The sequence below is a fragment of the Uranotaenia lowii genome, chromosome 2 (assembly GCF_029784155.1).
Source record: "Uranotaenia lowii strain MFRU-FL chromosome 2, ASM2978415v1, whole genome shotgun sequence".
Classification (NCBI taxonomy): domain Eukaryota; kingdom Metazoa; phylum Arthropoda; class Insecta; order Diptera; family Culicidae; genus Uranotaenia; species Uranotaenia lowii.
Window position 1 is genome coordinate 135,318,978 of NC_073692.1, and position 19,772 is coordinate 135,338,749.

At 36.1% G+C, this 19,772-nt stretch overlaps 1 protein-coding gene across 4 annotated transcripts in view; it reads right to left on the reverse strand.

Annotated features, from left to right (window-relative positions):
- Positions 1-19,772, reverse strand: part of LOC129744217 (trissin receptor-like) — a 198,567-nt gene that overhangs the window by 59,599 nt on the left and 119,196 nt on the right. For all 4 annotated transcript variants that reach the window (XM_055736631.1, XM_055736629.1, XM_055736630.1 and 1 more), the window contains 2 exons: positions 13,410-14,185; positions 2,923-3,067 (listed from right to left, as the gene is read on the reverse strand). In XM_055736631.1, the coding sequence (XP_055592606.1) occupies positions 2,923-3,067; positions 13,410-13,929 (665 nt within the window). In that variant the 5' untranslated portion in view covers positions 13,930-14,185. The remainder of the gene's footprint in view (positions 1-2,922; positions 3,068-13,409; positions 14,186-19,772) is intronic.

Sequence of the window (19,772 nt, forward strand, 5' to 3'; positions counted from 1 at the left end):
AGTATAAAATTTGGGGCTTCTTTACAATAATAGCAGTATGCTGGGTTCGGTCATTCCTGGCCATTGTCGAGTGAGTGTTTTTGTGAACATTTGATGCACATCGCTTCGCTCGAACATTTATTACGTGTGTGACTGTAGGCTGCACAGCTGCGACACTGTAGCCTATTGTCTTTCGTCACTATCCATTTTACAGATGTTACACCTTTCCAACTCAACTCTATAAGAAGATCGTTATCGTTCATGTCCTCGTACACAACATCTTTCGTGAACCTATAAGCTGGGTGATCCACAACTTCAACACGAGTTTGTCCAGCGTCCAATAGGTGGGTCATTTTACAAATTTTGGAGTAGATTTTGGGTGACTGAGAGTTGGCCCCGTAATTGTTCAGCCTAAGAGGAACGAAAAGCTGAAGATCCCGATTCCTCAAACCTCCAGGTCGGACGCTAAGTGGAAGAACTTCCAAAAGTGCAGGAGAGTCGATTGTTGATGATAGCAGATCAGCGACGAAAGACGCACGAACGGCTGTTCTGCGGACTTGCAGCGTGTCGATGTCGATCAGGCGGCAGCGGCTTTTGTAGCTGGAAAGTCGAAAAGGTCTTGCCAGTTCAAATGTCGAAGGGCATACATTAAAAAACGTCGTTGGATGGCTTCGATGCGATCAGAACCGTTTTGATAATATGGGCACCAAACTGCAAAAGCATATTCGAGGATCAATCGAACCAAACTACAGTAAAGACTCTTCAGGCAGTAGATGTCCTTAAAGTCCTTGGTCATGCGGAAAAAATACCCAGGCTTCTGGAGGCCTTGTCAACGATATAGTTGGTATGAGTCTTAAAATCCAGCCGCACGTCAAGAATCACACCAAGATCTTTCACGTGTTGAGCTCGAGAGATTGCATCGTTTCCAAGGAAATAAACGGCTGTGAACGGACGTCTTTTGCGGGAAAATGATGTTACTGCGCTTTCACTACGATTTAAAGGTAGGCGATGGCATCACACCAGAAGGCAAAGAATTTAAACTGGTTCAGCAAGAAGTTCACATCTTCGGGGCCTTTGTTAGAGTAGAACAGTTTCAAGTCGTCGGAATACGCTAATTTCGGTCCATCGAGAAGTTGCAGCACGTCTTTTTAGTAGATCAGGAATACTAATGGCCCTAGATGACTTCCCTGAGGCACGCCTGATGAAGCTGAGAACTGCCTGGAAAAACAATTCCCCGTACGAACTGTCAATTTACGTCCAGTTAAATTGACAAGTCCACAAAATCCTAAACGTGCGAGATTTCCGACGGTAATATTATGGTTCACCTTGTCGAATGCGGTCGGTATAGATAGCATCAGTTTGGGATTTTTTTGCAAAAATTTCATGCCCAAACGAGGTAAAGTTTAGTAAGTCAGTTGTAGGTGAGCGTTGAGACATAAATCCCTAATGGTCGTTGCAGATGCTTGCAAAAAATGAAAATGGGATCTTAAACCACCAATTCGAAAAGTTTGGCTATAGCACACAAAGCTGAAATTCCACGGTAATTATTGACATCTTTTCTATCTCCCTTTTTATGAACCGGGAACGTGTAGGCTTCTTTCAACAGTGAGGGGAACGTGGCCTGGTCAAGCGAAGCTTGGAAGATAAGCCTTACAGGAGTCAGTAAAAAAGGCATAAAACGCTTCAGGAAGGTAGCTGGTATCCCATCCGGGCCCGTAGAGAATCAAAGGTTTTCTGCCACCGATCAATCACAAAAAATACACAACGGTAGCTTCCTCGCATTTGGCCGCCTTTCAAGGTAGTCCTTCGTTTTGCGATGGAAACGGGAAAAGCAACGGGAGTGAAAGAAACGGGAAACCCATTGAATGAGAACTGTGCTTTTCTTACTGCGTGCCTTACATACTCATGCTACATATATACAGCTGCTAAAGCTGGTCAGCTTGGCCGGTGGATTGAATTGAAGGAATGCTTTTTTGCTGCTTTTGCTACATTCACACGCACAGTGCTCGGTTCGCTGGCTGCCTGGTGTTGGCCGGTATTTATTAGAGTGTCCGTCCCGGGATTTCCCGGGCGGGAATTCCCGGGAATTTGAAAAATTCGGGAATTCCCGATTCCCGGGAATCATAGTTTCATTCCCGAGAATTCCCGACATATATTAAACTATTTCTCTGGAAAAGCCTGATAGCCCCCAAGACCATTCTTATTGTTCTTTTTGAAAGTGTGTCATACAAAACTCATTGAGAATATTCCGTTTCATGTGGCAGTAAACATTTTGCAGCCATTTGATGTAATTTTTTTTTATTCAAATAGATAAGTTTATAAGGATTATATGTATTTTCACACGCGAAATTTGTCCCTGAGAGGCTAAAAGTGTTTCCCAGCAATCAATCATGTACACCACAGATGGCCAAGATCGGTTGCTAATCGGTGCTAATTATATTTTTGTGTTCAAACAAAACTACAGTGTTCAGTAAGAACCATTTAGCTGAATCAAAAGACAAATAAACGTTACTGGACATCACTCAAAGAAGCCTTTCGTTGACTCTCCCATTTAAAGTAATGTTTTGATCATGTTTTTTTTAAATGGCTCATCACTTCCTGATTTGTAATTTAATAAGAAGTTCAGTATTTCTCTCCAAACTAAGTCTTCTTACAATGCAAGTAACAAAAATTATTTTATAAAGCTTTCTATTTAAGCCTCTTTTACTAGCCAAAAACTTGATCTTCCTTGGAAATATAGCTTTGTGACAGTAGTATGAATCCCAAATAGAACACTTCCCACTTTGAAAAACCACAAAATCCAAAATAGAAAAAAAGTTTAAATGTGAAAAAAAGAAACCTCAAAATAATCCACTAAGCTCTCCTTCCAAAACTCATAAAATCGTAATAAAGTTATCATAAAAAATATTCCAAGCCAACGAAACTTATCGTATCGATACTTACCTTTCTATCAGATAGATGGTGAGGTTCTGCATCACGCAAAACACCCCCACACAAAGATCGGCAACGGCCAAATTGGCCAGGAAAAAGTTGGTGATGGAACGCAGCCTCCGCGAAAGTGTCACAACCAGTATCACCAGCAAATTTCCTGCGGGCCAGAAAATGAGAGACAAAAAACGCTTTTATTAGTTTGTGAGTTTTGACGATGCGGGGATTGGGTTTTCGGTCGCAAATCCACTCCAATGGGGCATCCAAAATAGCACGATTGCTGATGCTAAGCTTCGAAAAAATACAATCCAATTTCAACTTCTCTGCGGAAAAACCTTCGGAAAGTATTCGACTATAAAAACATGCACGTCGTCCAATTTTATGCTTTTCAAACTGCAGTAGTTTCTCTTTTTTCCGAGTGGTTTGCCCATTCAATCATTTCGGATACATTTCGGATAAAAATTGTAAAAATTGTAAGAATTGTAAAAATTGTCAAAATTGTAAAAATTGTAAAAATAATAAAAATTGTACAAATTTTAAAAAATGTAAAAATAGTTAAAATTGTAAAAATTGTAAAAATTGTAAAAATTGTAAACATTGTAAAAATTGTAAAAATTGTAAAAATTGTAAAAATTATAAAAATTGTAAAAATTGTAAAAATTGTAAAAATTGTAAAAATTGTAAAAACTGTAAAAATTGTAAAAATTGTAAAAATTGTAAAAACTGTAAAAATTGTAAAAATTGTAAAAATTGTTAAAATTGTAAAAATTGTAAAAATTGTAAAAATTGTAAAAATTGCAAAAATTGTTAAAATTGTCAAAATTGTCAAAATTGTCAAAATTGTCAAAATTGTCAAAATTGTCAAAATTGTCAAAATTGTCAAAATTGTCAAAATTGTCAAAATTGTCAAAATTGTCAAAATTGTCAAAATTGTCAAAATTGTCAAAATTGTCAAAATTGTCAAAATTGTCAAAATTGTCAAAATTGTCAAAATTGTCAAAATTGTCAAAATTGTCAAAATTGTCAAAATTGTCAAAATTGTCAAAATTGTCAAAATTGTGAAAATTGTTAAAATTGTCAAAATTGTCAAAATTGTCAAAATATTTAAAAATTGTCAAAATTGTCAAAATTGTCAAAATTGTCAAAATTGTCAAAATTGTCGAAATTGTCAAAATTGTCAAAATTGTCAAAATTGTCAAAATTGTCAAAATTGTCAAAATTGTCAAAATTGTCAAAATTGTCAAAATTGTCAAAATTGTCAAAATTGTCAAAATTGTCAAAATTGTCAAAATTGTCAAAATTGTCAAAATTGTCAAAATTGTCAAAATTGTCAAAATTGTCAAAATTGTCAAAATTGTCAAAATTGTCAAAATTGTCAAAATTGTCAAAATTGTCAAAATTGTCAAAATTGTCAAAATTGTCAAAATTGTCAAAATTGTCAAAATTGTCAAAATTGTCAAAATTGTCAAAATTGTCAAAATTGTCAAAATTGTCAAAATTGTCAAAATTGTCAAAATTGTCAAAATTGTCAAAATTGTCAAAATTGTCAAAATTGTCAAAATTGTCAAAATTGTCAAAATTGTCAAAATTGTCAAAATTGTCAAAATTGTCAAAATATTTAAAAATTGTCAAAATTGTCAAAATTGTCAAAATTGTCAAAATTGTCAAAATTGTCAAAATTGTCAAAATTGTCAAAATTGTCAAAATTGTCAAAATTGTCAAAATTGTCAAAATTGTCAAAATTGTCAAAATTGTCAAAATTGTCAAAATTGTCAAAATTGTCAAAATTGTCAAAATTGTCAAAATATTTAAAAATTGTCAAAATTGTCAAAATTGTCAAAATTGTCAAAATTGTCGAAATTGTCAAAATTGTCAAAATTGTCAAAATTGTCAAAATTGTCAAAATTGTCAAAATTGTCAAAATTGTCAAAATTGTCAAAATTGTCAAAATTGTCAAAATTGTCAAAATTGTCAAAATTGTCAAAATTGTCAAAATTGTCAAAATTGTCAAAATTGTCAAAATTGTCAAAATTGTCAAAATTGTCAAAATTGTCAAAATTGTCAAAATTGTCAAAATTGTCAAAATTGTCAAAATTGTCAAAATTGTCAAAATTGTCAAAATTGTCAAAATTGTCAAAATTGTCAAAATTGTCAAAATTGTCAAAATTGTCAAAATTGTCAAAATTGTCAAAATTGTCAAAATTGTCAAAATTGTCAAAATTGTCAAAATTGTCAAAATTGTCAAAATTGTCAAAATTGTCAAAATTGTCAAAATTGTCAAAATTGTCAAAATTGTCAAAATTGTCAAAATTGTCAAAATTGTCAAAATTGTCAAAATTGTCAAAATTGTCAAAATTGTCAAAATTGTCAAAATTGTCAAAATTGTCAAAATTGTCAAAATTGTCAAAATTGTCAAAATTGTCGAAATTGACAAAATTGTTAAAATTGTCAAAATTGTCAACTTCCCGGAAACAGAAAGGTTTGGCAATAAGCTCAAAGCAATGAGTAAGTTGAAATTATTTGAAATTGGTTACCCAATTATTTCTTCTGGTGAACTCTTCCACATTGTATCGAATTGATTGCCGTCAAATTTTTTTTAATGGATTCCAAAAATCCCTTTCACGAGCGCTCACTCATTCCTTGCATTTTGAATTTTGTGACCTAATTTCATTTCACCCTCTGTTGGCAAACTCCATCGCTTACGTGAAAACAACAATGAAACCGTTACTCAGAATTTTTGTTCCATTTGAAAGCTTTATTTCGAAAAGAAGTACGAAAAAAAATTCACGGGAAAGAAAATTCGTAGCAGCAACTGAAACGAATCCAATAGAAGAGCTTTTTTCCCCCAGTTGGTGATTGTCCAGACAAATTGAAGGGTTATAAACTTCCCATCAGTAAGACAATCCAACTGTTGAAAATGTCGGTACGCTTGATTGAATCCGATGATCGGTTGAATTTCCTTCCATCAAGAACTGGCGCTGAGCTTAATTGAAACACCGTAATTGAATCAACAAAGCATCGGATTTTCTTTAAAAGACTTTTGACAAATTAACAAAAACAAATTTTTGGCGTCCTCAATAATTTACTTTCCTAATCAGAACCAATCTAGGGGCCAAGGCATCGAAGCCCGGGAGCGTGAATTTTCAGCAATGAATAAATTAGTGGTTCGAAAACCACCGCTGAGGAACTTTTCAATCTTGTAAATTAAATTCACGATCTTTCGAGTGCTGAACCTGGACCTGGGTTGTAGCTTCAGCGTTATGTCAATTACATTCAGTTGGTCTCTAAAGTGGCGACTCCTGGAAGATTAATTACAGTTTTCAATTAAATTTCCATTCCTTAGAAAGCCGAGGACTCGGAGTTTGGGCAAAAACCGGACTCGGACTCAGAAGGCAACTGTCCAAATACTACTAGCTTGGCCGCGTCTTGGCTTTTTCCGGTGTTAGCAAGTTGTCTACCTTGCCTTCAGTTTCTGCCGCGCACCTCCACCATTCCTTCGGGGGATTAAGTGTAATAAATCCAATTATGCCGCAGAACGCTAAAACCATTTGCGAACAAAGGACAGAATTTAGCTGGGGCCGAGCTGTTGAAAATAAGCAACTTGTTTAGCAAGAAGTCCAAGACGAATGTAATATTTTCGTATGCCTCGATGTTGTGAAAAAGCTAAAAATACACAGCAACTTGGACGATATCATTCATAATATGTTTGTATTTTGTTTAAAACAAATTTCATTTAAATTTGAGTGATTTTCTTTCTTTTATATTACGATGCCAATAAAGTCGTGAAATTTCAACAGTAAAACTTACAAGCAATTTCAAGTAAAGCCGCACATTGAAAACTTTGCTTCAATTCAGACTCTCTGGAGCCACTCCTTGTTAAGCTCCTGAAATAAATTTTATTATTTGTATGATTTAAATTGTCAAAACTCTTCAAACTTTTGATACTGTCTTCAAAGGCTTGTTGGCTCATGGATCATGGTGGCTCCAGAGAGTATGAGTTAAATAAGTGGCTCCAGAGAGTTTAGACTGATATACATGAATTTCAGTATGATCTCGTATCAACTTGAATAAATTGGTTAACGCTTTTTGGCGGTCATAGAGTTGAAGAACTGTAAAATTATCATCGATTGGGCTAAACATTTCGACCAGATAAAGGGTAAAACGGTCAAAATTTGGTCAATATCAACTTGACGTATTTCTTTCAACTTTGCATTTAAAAAACCTGTAACCCCTCATTTTGAAGGTGTGTGTGTAGAATGTTGCTCCTATTTTGATTTTGGAATTCACTCTTCAGTTGTCAAAATGCCGTCCAAGGAAGAAGAGCAGCGTATCAAAATTTTGCTCGCGCATCGCGAAAATCCGAGCTACTTGCACGCAAAGCTGGCAAAATCGCTAAAAGTTGCCAAATCAACCGTTACAAATGTAATTAAAGTGTTTGGGGAACGTTTGTCGACAGCCAGGAAGTCTGGAAGGGGGGGAAATCGAAAACCGGAAGCCGCTGAGACGACAAAGAGAGTTGTCGGTAGTTTCAAGCGAAACCCTAACCTCTCTCTCCGATATGCCGCAAATAAGCTGGGTGTATCGTCTACAACCGTGCATCGAGCTTACATCGACTTACAAGAAGGAAGTGACTCCAAATCGCGATCCCGAAGGCTGTACACCACGATGCTGAGGAAGTTTGATTGCGTGGTAATGGTCGACGAAACCTATGTCAAAGCCGACTACAAGCAGCTTCCGGGACAGGAGTTTTATACGGCAAAAAAAAAGGAGAAAGGTAGCAGATATTTTCAAGCACATGAAATTGTCAAAGTTCGCGAAGAAATATCTGGTTTGGCAAGCCATCTGTACCTGTGGCTTGAAAAGTAGCATTTTCATAGCTTCCGGGACTGTCAACCAAGAAATTCACGTGAAAGAGTGTTTGAATAATCGTCTGCTGCCTTTCATGAAGAAACAAAAAAAGGGCATGAAGTGGTACGCTGCCAACAACTTGCAGGTGGTTCCCAAAGACAAGAACCCTCCCAACACGCCAGAGCTCCGCCCAATTGAGAAATACTGGGCTATTGTCAAGCGGAACCTAAAGAAGACCAAAAAACTGCTAAGGACGAGCAGCAGTTCAAGGCAAACTGGCTTTCTGCGGCGAAGAAGGTGGACAAGGTGGCTGTACAAAATCTGATGGCGGGGGTTAAGCGTAAGGCCCGGCAATTCGGATTTGGAAAAGCGGAAGCCTAACTGAATATTTTTCCTGAATTCTATACGAAGTAAACTTGGAAAAGAAATTAAATTTAATTTTTTAGATAAACGATTTCACCGATTTACACGCGTTTTCCCTTGACCAAATTTTGACCGTATCACCGATTAGTATAATCATTTTTTTAGATACTATTTATGTTGTGGTAGTTATTTAGTGGTATGTAGTGATAGTTATTTAAAAAAGTGGTTACACATCCTATCCTGCCGTGAAACTTACATGAGAGGATGTTTTCGCAATGTGAATAATTGAAATTTTGATATGATTGCACTACTTTATAAATGGTAAATTAAAGAGATATATAAAGCTTACACAGTTCTTTTAGAAATGGGACATTTTGTTTTGCTAGTATCTCATTTACTAGTAATCAAACATTCAAAATTCGACAACATTTTGCTAGCTGTGAAAAGTACTGTTAGACCTATTTTTTCCAAAATCTATAATTCACGCGTTTTTTGAGATATTTACGATGTAAGAGAAAAATAATTTTGCCCAGTTTCCTTCAAAACCCGTCATTATCAAATCGATAACTGACAAAACCGTTGATTATTTACTGAATTTCTGCGTGTGAATGATGGAAAAGTATGTAAACACTGTAAAAAAAGTCCACAAAGTTCAATCAAGCATTGGAGTGAAGCACATGATCGATAACCATGATTTAGGGTCATCAGGGAAGTCAAGTCTCATACCAGCATTTTTAATTTTAAATAATCGAAAAATCTACACTTAGTTCGCTGAAATGTCCAAAAAAATTTTCTCCGATAAGCTGAAAGTGGTACCAAGTTATAAGTCATTCAAACCTAACCTCAAACAACGATTTTTTGCTAGTTCCAGAGCTCGAAAGCTGTATAGCCGGTACGGAGGCTGTATGACAGATGATTTCTGATGAACGACAAAACTTATGAAAAACCCTATTTCAAACAAACTCCAGCGTGTGAATCCTATAGCATTTTTGCTGATGGCAAGGTCCCTAGAATATTAAAGTGGTGTATTGGAAAGTTTGCATAATTTGGCACATTTCACATCTTTAGATTCTGAAAATACATAACACAGAATTTATGACGTATTTTCGAAGGTAGCTGATTTTCGAAATCGAGCTGAGTCACAACTGAGCAAATGGGAAAATTCCCATCCTAAAATTTTTGATTCCTGAAAATTGAATCAAGTAATATGCATTTAAAATTATTCAAAATCTGAGCTGTTCCATTGCATTTCGAAAAAAAACAACCACCAAATGTTGATGGCTTAAATGCTTGATCAAGCAAGCTAGAACACCCATATTCTGTCTGTTTTTCTCGATTTGCTTGAAACTTGAAAGGTGAGTGCTTTTGAGGCTGGGTAAGGTTACTATTACTGGAAGGAGGGAGGGGATTTCCCAAGCAAATGAGAAATGTTTGCATAACTCGAGAGACATTTAAGCAAATGGTACTAAATTTGGCATGGAATGGTAGCTGGCGACGAGAAATATTTCAATAAATATTTTGCACCCCTTTCTTTTTCTAGAGGTGATGAAGGAAGGAGGCTCCCTTACAATTTTTTTCATAACTCCAGAATTATTTGAGCAAATGGAAGCAGATTTTTGATGTGAAAATATTTGGATTTGAGAAATGGTTCTTTGATTGTTTGAAACTCCTCTCGTCTGGCTTTGGGAGAATAGGAAGAGGGAAGGGGGCTTCATACTTTTTTTTGCAAAACTCGATAACTGATCAAGCGAGGGAATCAAATTTGGAATGCGACGGTGTTTGAGTGAATAAATGTTTTGATTTGAAGCCTTTCCCACATTCATTGGATAAACAGAAAGAGAGAGGGGGGGTTTTTGCATAACTTGAGAAAATATCCAGCAAGTGGAACAAAATTTGGCATGTATTTTGATACGAGTAATGTTTCTATAATAATTTGGGCTTCTTACCTTTATCCATTAAATGAGATAGGAAGAACATACGGGAGCCTCATACATTTTTGTTGCGTATCTATGGAATAGGGTTGTCAGATTTTTCGGCTTTATATTGAATTGAATATTGAATACAACATTTAAAAACATTCCGGTCCGCCACAGAAAAAGACCGGATATATTCACTTTATTTGGCAAATAAAAATATTTTTCTGGGTTTTGGCCAAATTTGTCCGGATACTTCCCGGAATTGTGGTCGTCAGTTTTGTATTTAAATGCTAGAATTTTACAAGGATTTTTTTAATTTCGATAAGTGATGAAAAAAAATCTAGCAACCTTGCTATAGAATTAGTTATACAAAAAAAACTTTCAAAGAAGAGAGTATTTGGAATGGCGAAATATGTCCATTTCCCTCCAGTGGGGGGAAAATGGATAATTCGTTAACATTTAAAGCAAATGGGTTTATATTGGTCATAGAAAAGCATATGGAAATAATAATTTTTTAATTCCTTCTTTCTTTTGAGTGAAGAGCTAGAAAGAGGAGAGGTGTGCAACTATACTTTTTTTTAATAACTCGAGAAATAATCCAACAATACCACTTAGAAGGGATTGGGGAATGTTTTCTTGATATTAAATAGGGGGGACTCTCATAATTTATATTTCAAAGACTCAGAAACTGATAAAGCAAATGGAACTAAACTTGGCTAGGGGGAGGAATTCTATAAGTGTAGGGGAAAACTGTACAAGACGCACCGGCGGGGTAAGATGGCCCATGCCATTATTTTCAAAAAATATGCCAATTTATAGCTACGTATGGTGTTTTTCTTTATTTTTATTGTGGCAAACAAGCTTCTTAGGTAAAAATTTCATTAAACAACTTAAATTCTTAGAAACAGAAGGATAAATCGAATCTTCGTAAAACTTGTAGTTTTTCATGATTATCATTTAAGGTTTTATGGCAAAACATACTGCGCAGACTAACTAAATTTCAGCTTTTCTTTTTTCCAATCGTATGCCCCGTCGGATGACTATAAATATTTTTTTATATTTAATTCAATTTTCACAAATTTTAACTAAGAACAATCAAATCCGAATAGGAACAAAAAGGGCGCAAGACCACAAGTTTTACGCTCAAGTTTAGAATGCTGTTAACTTTTGAGAAAAACCGAATATCAAAGCCAAATGTCATTCTTTTTATTTTATTTAACTCCGAAATTACGATAAGAATGCATAATTATATAAAATTACATCCTTTTTCGAGTTTAGAAGGTGCACCAATATTTGATTCGAAAAATCATCTGACGCCATATTTGTCGCGGTATCAGCCAATAAATTGAATCTCTACCTATAAGGATATCAAAAAGAGTATTTCAAAAGGCGAAATTTTCGATACGATTAGCAATATCAAATGAGTGTAGGGGAGGAGCGGGCTATATGAGCATATTAAGGAAGTACTCATTTTCTCCGTTATGCCAATAGAAAGGAGTCTAAAACCTATATGCACATGAGCTGACATCTGTTTTATATACGTTAGAGCATTTTTTCTGTTAAAATCTCTTGCAGTTTTGACGAAAATAATTTTATAGTAAAGATAGTAAAAATAGTCGATTTCCGAAACCGGTGAGCTAAATGCGCATATTTATGTTTTAAGCTATATTTCATTTACACTTACAATATTTTGATATTATTTAATTGGAAATGGTAGAAACGGATGATAAGCATACGTCAAGGCTGAAACTTTGTCAAAATTTAAGTTTTCACTAGTTCTTTTGCAATTAAAAACAAAGCCATATGCCATATGGCCATATTTCATTGTAATATTTTGTTCATATCGTATTTTTATCGGATCGGTATTGAGCTCTTCTATTTTTACTCTAAGATTGTGATTAGGGGGTAGATTTAATGTTTCAATGATAAAAAGTAAAAAGTTTATAAGATTAGTCTGTTTTTTCTTGATATAGGCATTCAACCTGCTTGATATGGGCATTCAAAAACTGTCTCTTATTCCAATATCTAATCAACTCTGCCTTTGCCAAAAGCTTCAATTTGTTGAATTTTCGATCCCAGATGAATAAGAAAGAAAAACCATTAACATTTTTGTTTATACATTCTGTACGCACGATAATTAAAGTTCAATATATTTTAACAAAACTGACAAAAATCTTGTTTAGATTTTAATTTTTTTTTGACTTTTTGACTTTTGAATTACAGCCATATCGTCCATCGGCTATATGTGCATATTACCCAATAGGCGCATTAGGGAACACTTTCCCCTATGCTTTGTTTACAAAAATGTGATCGTTATTTTTCTTTCTAGTAAGACGTAAAATATATCCCTTAATTATGTTAAACATTTAATTTGATTTTTGCATGATTTTTGGCCCTGTAAATAGCGTTAATGCTTAACTGGTGCGTTCTGTACAGTTTTCCCCGATGGTTTTGGTGACTAGTTGGCCTTAGCCAGAACCTCGAAATTTAATTTGGATTTGGCCTCATCAGAGTTGCCAGGTTATTATGACAAAAATAAATATTTGCTCGCTATTTATTTCTCAAATATTATTTAAATTCAATTTTTAACTATTAACATATCCTACAAATTTGTACAGCACCTTTGTAGATTTTTAAGAGTCATGTACGCACCTCACGTATGCAAAAACTTCATTTCAGTATGTAAGGAAATTGAACACTGAAAATTCAACTGCTTTCTCGAAGGGACGAAAACGGCGAAATCGTCCTCAACGCCAATTGCTACGTCCAAAAAAAAGTAAACTTATGCTTGATTTATCCGTTAAACAATTCTAAACAAACTGAAGAAGAAAGTTTTGGAGATTTTCAATCTTTCACATTTTAACAAGCATAACACATAGAGGTACAATTCTTATTGTGATCTCGGTATTTGAATATAACATAATGAATTAACAAATTTAACTTTAAAAACTTTATATTTCATCGATTTTAAAGATGTGACAAAGCAAATCGGGTCAGCTAGTTATTGATTAAAAATAGAATTTTTCTTTTTTAGGTAAACCAACCCCTAGTTTTGGGTTGAGATTTAAGAATCAGAACATATTTATGAAAATGTTAAATAAAAATGATAATGTTTATAAACTTGTTTAGCAGGGAAACTCACCAATGACGTTCGGCTAGAATTGGCCGAATATAAATGAAATTTTTGTTTTGAGCTCTTTTTAGTTTATTAAGCGTGGTTGTCACTTTTTTTTTAAATTTTGTGTGTGTGTTTTATCGGTGATAATTTCAATGAATAAAAAATATTGATTGAATAAAAACAAGATTTTCTGAAGCAACATTTTTCACCCACAGTAAACATCAAAGCACATTCACTAGATCGCATTGACAACTTACCGAAAAAGCAGCAGCAAAACACCAACGAGTACAACGTTATGAAAATCACTCTCACATCGGTCCGATCAAAGATAAATTCCTTGTGCACATAGTTGTTGAACGGCAGGCTGAGATTTGTTCCGGCATAACTTAGTTCGGTGCCCCCCAAAACCGAAGGCCCAATTCCCATTCCCATTCCCATCCCACTGCCGCTGCTGCTTCCATATCCGGTGCCGGTGCCATTGATTCCGCCGAAAATCGAAGAATTCAGCAGCTGTGCGCTCTCATTGTTGATGATAACGGCAGCAGCGTTACTGTAGCCACCCGATAAGCTGCTTCCGCTGTTGTTCGCCAAAGCCGAAGAAACCATGCCACCGGATCCTCCTATGCCAAGACCCGGCCCAGGAACCTCACTTCCGTTTCCCGTTCCCATTCCCAGCCCATGACCAACACTTTTCCCGGCAGCAGCATTCAAAAAGCTCATCACACCCAGGGAGCTGACGTTCATGTACTCGACAAACTTCAATGGAGTTGCCGCCATTTCTTCCCCGTCGTCGTCGTCGTCGTCGTCGTCGTTGACACTTTTGGTTCTTGTTGTTGGTCCTCCGAAGAAAATTGTTCACATCACAACCTAAATCACGAGAGAGAGGGGCACGTTTGAAGTTGTGTTTCAGTCAGAAAGAGATGCCAACACCAAATCGCTATCGGCAATCGTTGATGGTGGAGTTGCCCCCAACTTTTACTAGTTGACACAAATCGATGTGCATTGTGGCTTATTCTAAATAATGTGGTTGTCACTGGAAAATATTTCAGATTTTACATTATAACGAATTTGATACATTCCTTTACTGCGGTGCTGTCGACCCGAATATATTTGAGAGAATCGTTGAGGGTGTCTATTTTTTGTTTTTTTTTGTTTAAATCTTCTCCATAATACCAATAAGCCTCACCCGTTCCAGAAATTTTCACCCGTTAGATCTCCTGGAGTGAAAATTTGACACTCCTGACAAAACCACCATATCTTTTTTAATTCTCATCCGAATAATTTCTTATTGTTTTTTTGGCTTTATGTGCAATTTTGGCATTTGATTGCTGGTCTATAGTCTTTTTTCCGAAGTATTGTTTTCGATAAATTTTTTTAATACTTTGAATAACAGGAAAATGAACAGTTGTAGCCAAATATTAACTCTAAATCATTTTTGAATTACATCACGAGGTTTTTAAAACAATATATTTCATACGATTCGGTTGAGAAACAAGAGAGCTATATCGGTTTTAAGCGAGGAATGTCAAATTAATACTCAAGATTAAGGTTGCCGAAAAAAATTTTATGTTTTGAAGACTTTTCGTGATTTACCAAAAAATTCTGGGACGGTTTTCTGTGATGCATTTCCTATGAATTTAATTCAAAAGTCGTGTCAGATTGCGTCTTTTTACATTTTACCTAAGAAAGATCAATGAACATTACCAATTTTATCAAGTTTTTATGATTCAAAGATAACTTTTATATTGACCTAAACTATTTTTTTTTTTTTTTTTTGTACGCTTTATTTTAAGAGGGATTAACCAAATGTTTTCACCCTCATTTTTAAGTTTGAACTTTCTACATCACACTAGATTTCACTATATAATGCACTGTTTTTAAGAAATTCAATAAGTTTTTTCTCACTATCCTTGTTGTTTTCAAGGATTTTTTCTAGTCCACCTTCTATTTCAAAGTTTTGTCTCTGGGTGGAATATTTTCTGCAGTCTGTCAAAAGATGTTTCACTGTTATCACTACACCACAAGAACTACACGTTGGTTCTTCCTTCGCTTCCAGTATGTGACCGTGAGTCAACCTCGTGTGTCCCGTTCTTAGTCTCGTGAGAATCCTTTGCTCCTTCCTGCTTTTGACGTCCGTCCATTTTCCTGTGATAGATTTTATTTCTCGAAGTGCTGTGTCCTGTTCGTTCCACCATTTTTGTCCATGTGATCTCCACAGTATTTGTCGAACCCACTTTTGCGCGTCCGCTTTGGGTGTTTTTATCTGGATAATTTCACCGTCTCTTCCAAGATTTGCCAGTCTGTCTGCTTGTTCATTTCCAACTATTCCAATATGGCTCGGAATCCAAACTAGTGCTACGTGTTTTAGATTTTTGTGTTTCAAAATGCTTTGAATGATTGGATGTTTTACTCCACTTTCTAGGGCTGAAAGCACGCTGGCTGAATCTGTGAATATTGCTGTTGATCTATTTGCAATCTGGACGGCCATTTGAATTGCTAGCGCTTCAGCTGAAAATATGGAATACGAGTTTGGCAGTTGACTAGCAATATTTTCATCGGCTTCGTGAAATATCCCAATTCCAACTTTCCCGTTTGCTAATGATCCGTCGGTATAGATTTTTTTGCTGCAACGATATTCAGTGTTGTTAAGATGAACATACATTGCAGTCGCAGATTTTTTATTTCCTCCGGTTTTAAATCGATTTTTTATGGTCCAGTCAATTTTGGGAAGATTATTATTCCAAATTTTAGCATTTTCAGTTTGTAGCTTTAGAACAGGGGGGATTTTGTGGTTAGTGATACCTTCAAGAAGAACATTAGCTCTGTTTAAGATATAGTTTTCGTTGAAATTTACCCTTTCAGCTATCCAAATAGCTTTTCTTGTCCAGTTTTCGGCAGCAAGATATTCAAATGGAAGAACACCGTTTTCTACGTATAATGCTGATATTGGTGTAGTATAAAATGCACCAGATGCCGTTCTCAACATATTATGGTAGATGGTTTTCAGTTTTAATATTTCTTGCGGTTCAAAGCATTCCCATCCGTAGAATAGTTTGGATATCACAGTAGCAAAGCCAATTTTTAGTAGTGTTTCACGACTACCATATCTACTAATTATTTTAAGAAAACGATTTCTTATTTCACAATCCTTTTGCAAAGTTTTGATGTGAGAGTTGGCATTTCCTTTTTGATTTATGCTAACGCCCAATATTCGCATGTTTCTTTTTCTTAAAATTTCTGTTCCGTTTGCTGTGAGCGCTTTCAATCTATAGAAATAGTGCCGACCTTTCGTTCCGGAGCAAGTGTGAAGAAGAGAGCTCTTTTCGGCATTTATTGAAAAGCCATTTTTTTCTGCCCATCGTATCGTTGCATCAATCCCTTTTTGTAGGTTTTTTCTACAAATTGCAGAAAATTTACTCCCACAAATGAGTAAAATGTCGTCGGCATATATTAATACGGTTGTGCATCTAGGAATCGATTTGAAGACACCGTTTATCACCAACAGAAATAATGTTGGTGAAATCACGGAGCCCTGAGGTACCCCGGTTTCTTGTTGGCGTGCGGAAGAAAGTGCACCACTTACTTCCACGCGGAATATTCTATCCTTAAGAAAATTTCTCACCATTTGGTAAGTTCTGTTTCCGATTTTCGATTTAATCAGAGCTTGTAATATACTTTGTCGCCAGGTTCGATCGAAAGCTTTCGAGAGGTCTAGAGACACGAGCTCTGAATGTTTGTTTTCGTGACGGTGTTCCGTTAAAATATCTTTTAATTGGCTAAGATAACTAGTGGTGCCTCTGCCACTACGGAAAGCATGCTGATTTCGGTGAAGGATATTATTTTCTTCTAGGTAATGCTGTATTCTACGATTGATCATCCTTTCGTATATTTTTGCAATACACGAAGTCAGAGCGATTGGGCGAAAGCTTACAACTTCGCCAGGTTTAGGAATTGGAATGATTCTGCTTTCTCGCCATTCCGCTGGGTAATCTCCTTTTTGCCAAAGAACGTTGAAAAATTTTAGAATTATCCTTTTTGCAATGGGTGGCATGTTCGTAATCATGCTATAGGTAACATCATCCGGACCTGTTGCTTTACCAGCGCACTTGCTGAGAGCAGAGTTCAGTTCTGCTCCTGAGAAATCAGTATCCAAAGTTTCGTTGACGGAAATAGACGGGGGTAGCTGACACATGTTTTGATCAGGATAGTTGTGCGTGAAATTATCTTGGAAATTATCTGCAATGTGATTTGCTATTTCTAGTGGGTCTTCAGTATATTCTCCGTTTATCGTTAATGTAATGGTTCGGCCAGTTTTCTTTCCTGTAATTTTTCCGAATCTTTGCCACATTAGGGAGGCTGGTGTATGGATATTGAAGGAGCTGGCAAATTCTATCCATGCATCTTTTTTGGCTTTTTGAACTGCTTCCTTTGCTACAGCTCTAGCTTTCCTAAAATTTTCATTTCTTTCTGCCCAGTTTTCATCTGTTTTCAGAGTTTTTCGTAAAATTTTCCAATTTTCTTTACGGGATTTAATTTTATCGTTTATTTCTTCAGTCCACCAGGGCGCATATTTTGGGGCAGTGTTACCTGAAGTTCGTGGGATTGATCGTTTGGCTGTTTCATATATAGTTTTAGTTATGTTGTTAATATTCGGTTCAACGATGGACAGGAGTTCGTCGCTTATTTCTTCTTGGTATTTCTCCCAATTGGCCTCTTTAATTTTCCATTTTTTGATAACGGGCAATTTTGCGCAGTTACCATCCAGCTTGACAAAGATCGGTAAGTGATCGCTATTAAATGGATCCGAGTGGATTGACCATTTTAATCTTTCTAGGATTGATGTAGATGCAAAAGTCACGTCTATTGATGTGTCTTGATTTTCTCTGGAAGGACTGAATCTAGTAATGGAGCCATCATTTAACGGTGTCATTTCGTAGTCAGCTGCCCAATTGAAAATTGTTTCACCCATGAAATTTGAGGTTTTGTCCCATGTTATGTGACGTCCATTAAAGTCTCCGCCAACAAGAAAAGGGGGGTGAAGATTTTCCATAAGTGATCTTAGTGCTCTATTCGCACTGCTTTGGTATGCTGATTTAAGATGGTTATAAATACAAAGCAGAGTTACTTTTATGGGGGAAAGCAACCTGACTGCTACCGCTGGAATTTGTGGATCAAGCTCGATGACTTCATGTAACGGTGTTACAAATTAGTTAGCTAAATACCAAGATTAGTAGAAAGATTTGAATTTAAATAATCTAAGCAAGACTTAAGATCCCTCGATTCTTTTAGGCGATACTAGCGCCAAACGCCAAAATAAAGTTTGAATGCAAGCACATTCTTAGAAAATTGACCAATCAGGAACTGACACGAAATTACGCGGAACAAGGATAGGGAAACGTGGGTTTGATCAGATAAGAACCGATTCAGGGGGCTCATTTGAAGTGGTCATTCTCAAGTGAATGGGTGTTAGAGAAACCAAAACCCAAAGAAGCACTAAGGAAGATAGTGACCACGCTTGTCCGAGTGTTACAAGTAACCGAATCAGGTAGAAAGGTGGTTTTAAAATTAGCAACGCATTTGAAGCTAATATTATTATATCGTTTGAAGGAAAAACCTTCAAACGAAGGTTTTGGTTTCGGGCTCAACGCCAACAACGAGCCCCGCCTCCTGCACGGAAACGGATTGCAGATTCCCCGAAGAAGTTACGCCAAGGCCGTTAAGTAGTTCATCGGTCGGAAGAATCCAAGAAGCATCGTTGGGAAACCCTGCAATCCTCGCCAGCCGATACTTTGGGATTGTCTTTGGAAACCCCCTCGGCCGACAGCATAAGTGCATCACCCCCACCGCGTGGTGAATATCGTCAACATTACATCGTCATAGAACATAGTCATCGCGGGAAACATCGCCGGTCGTCGAGAACACAAACCGCTCATCCGAGTAACACACCAGGTGATCGAGGTAACGTTAAAAAAAAAGCCTATCGAACTTTCACCAGAATAAATTCCGGCGTTTAACTCCGAACTTGAGTTTTGACTTACCGAAATTAGTTTTCTGAATCGGTCCGGTTAGATTTTTGCATTCGCTCAGAGTTATATTCAATAATATCGTTTCGGTTGCTTATTGGTTGGTCCTCTAATGTGTGCCTGGATTTAAACGACCCCCTAAGAGTCTCACCGGGCCTTTAAGACTTGCGACTTTGCGGCAGCTTGCTGCCTGGCGCGAAAGCAAAGCCGTTGCTTTCCTCTTACGCGTTACATTGGCGCCCAACTAAAGTAAAACCTAATCGAAAATATTTTTGAAACGCATTTACTGACTCTAAGTTCAATAACTAAATTGACATCAAATTTTGAACGAATTGATTTTTTTGTAGAATAGCTTGATTGGGATTGAAAATTTTATTTGTATATATTTTGGCTGTAATTTTGGAAATTTTTCGGATTATTTTAAAATTTAGTTTTGGTGTACATATATTTTCTTTTATTGCTTATTAATATTTTACTTTAAGTTAAACTTTTGAATTCGGCGTACGGTCCTGAAAAGGAAAAAGAAAATTATTAATTTACTTATTATTTAATTTTGATTATTTAACTGTATATAATAGAATAAGACAACTTGATGAA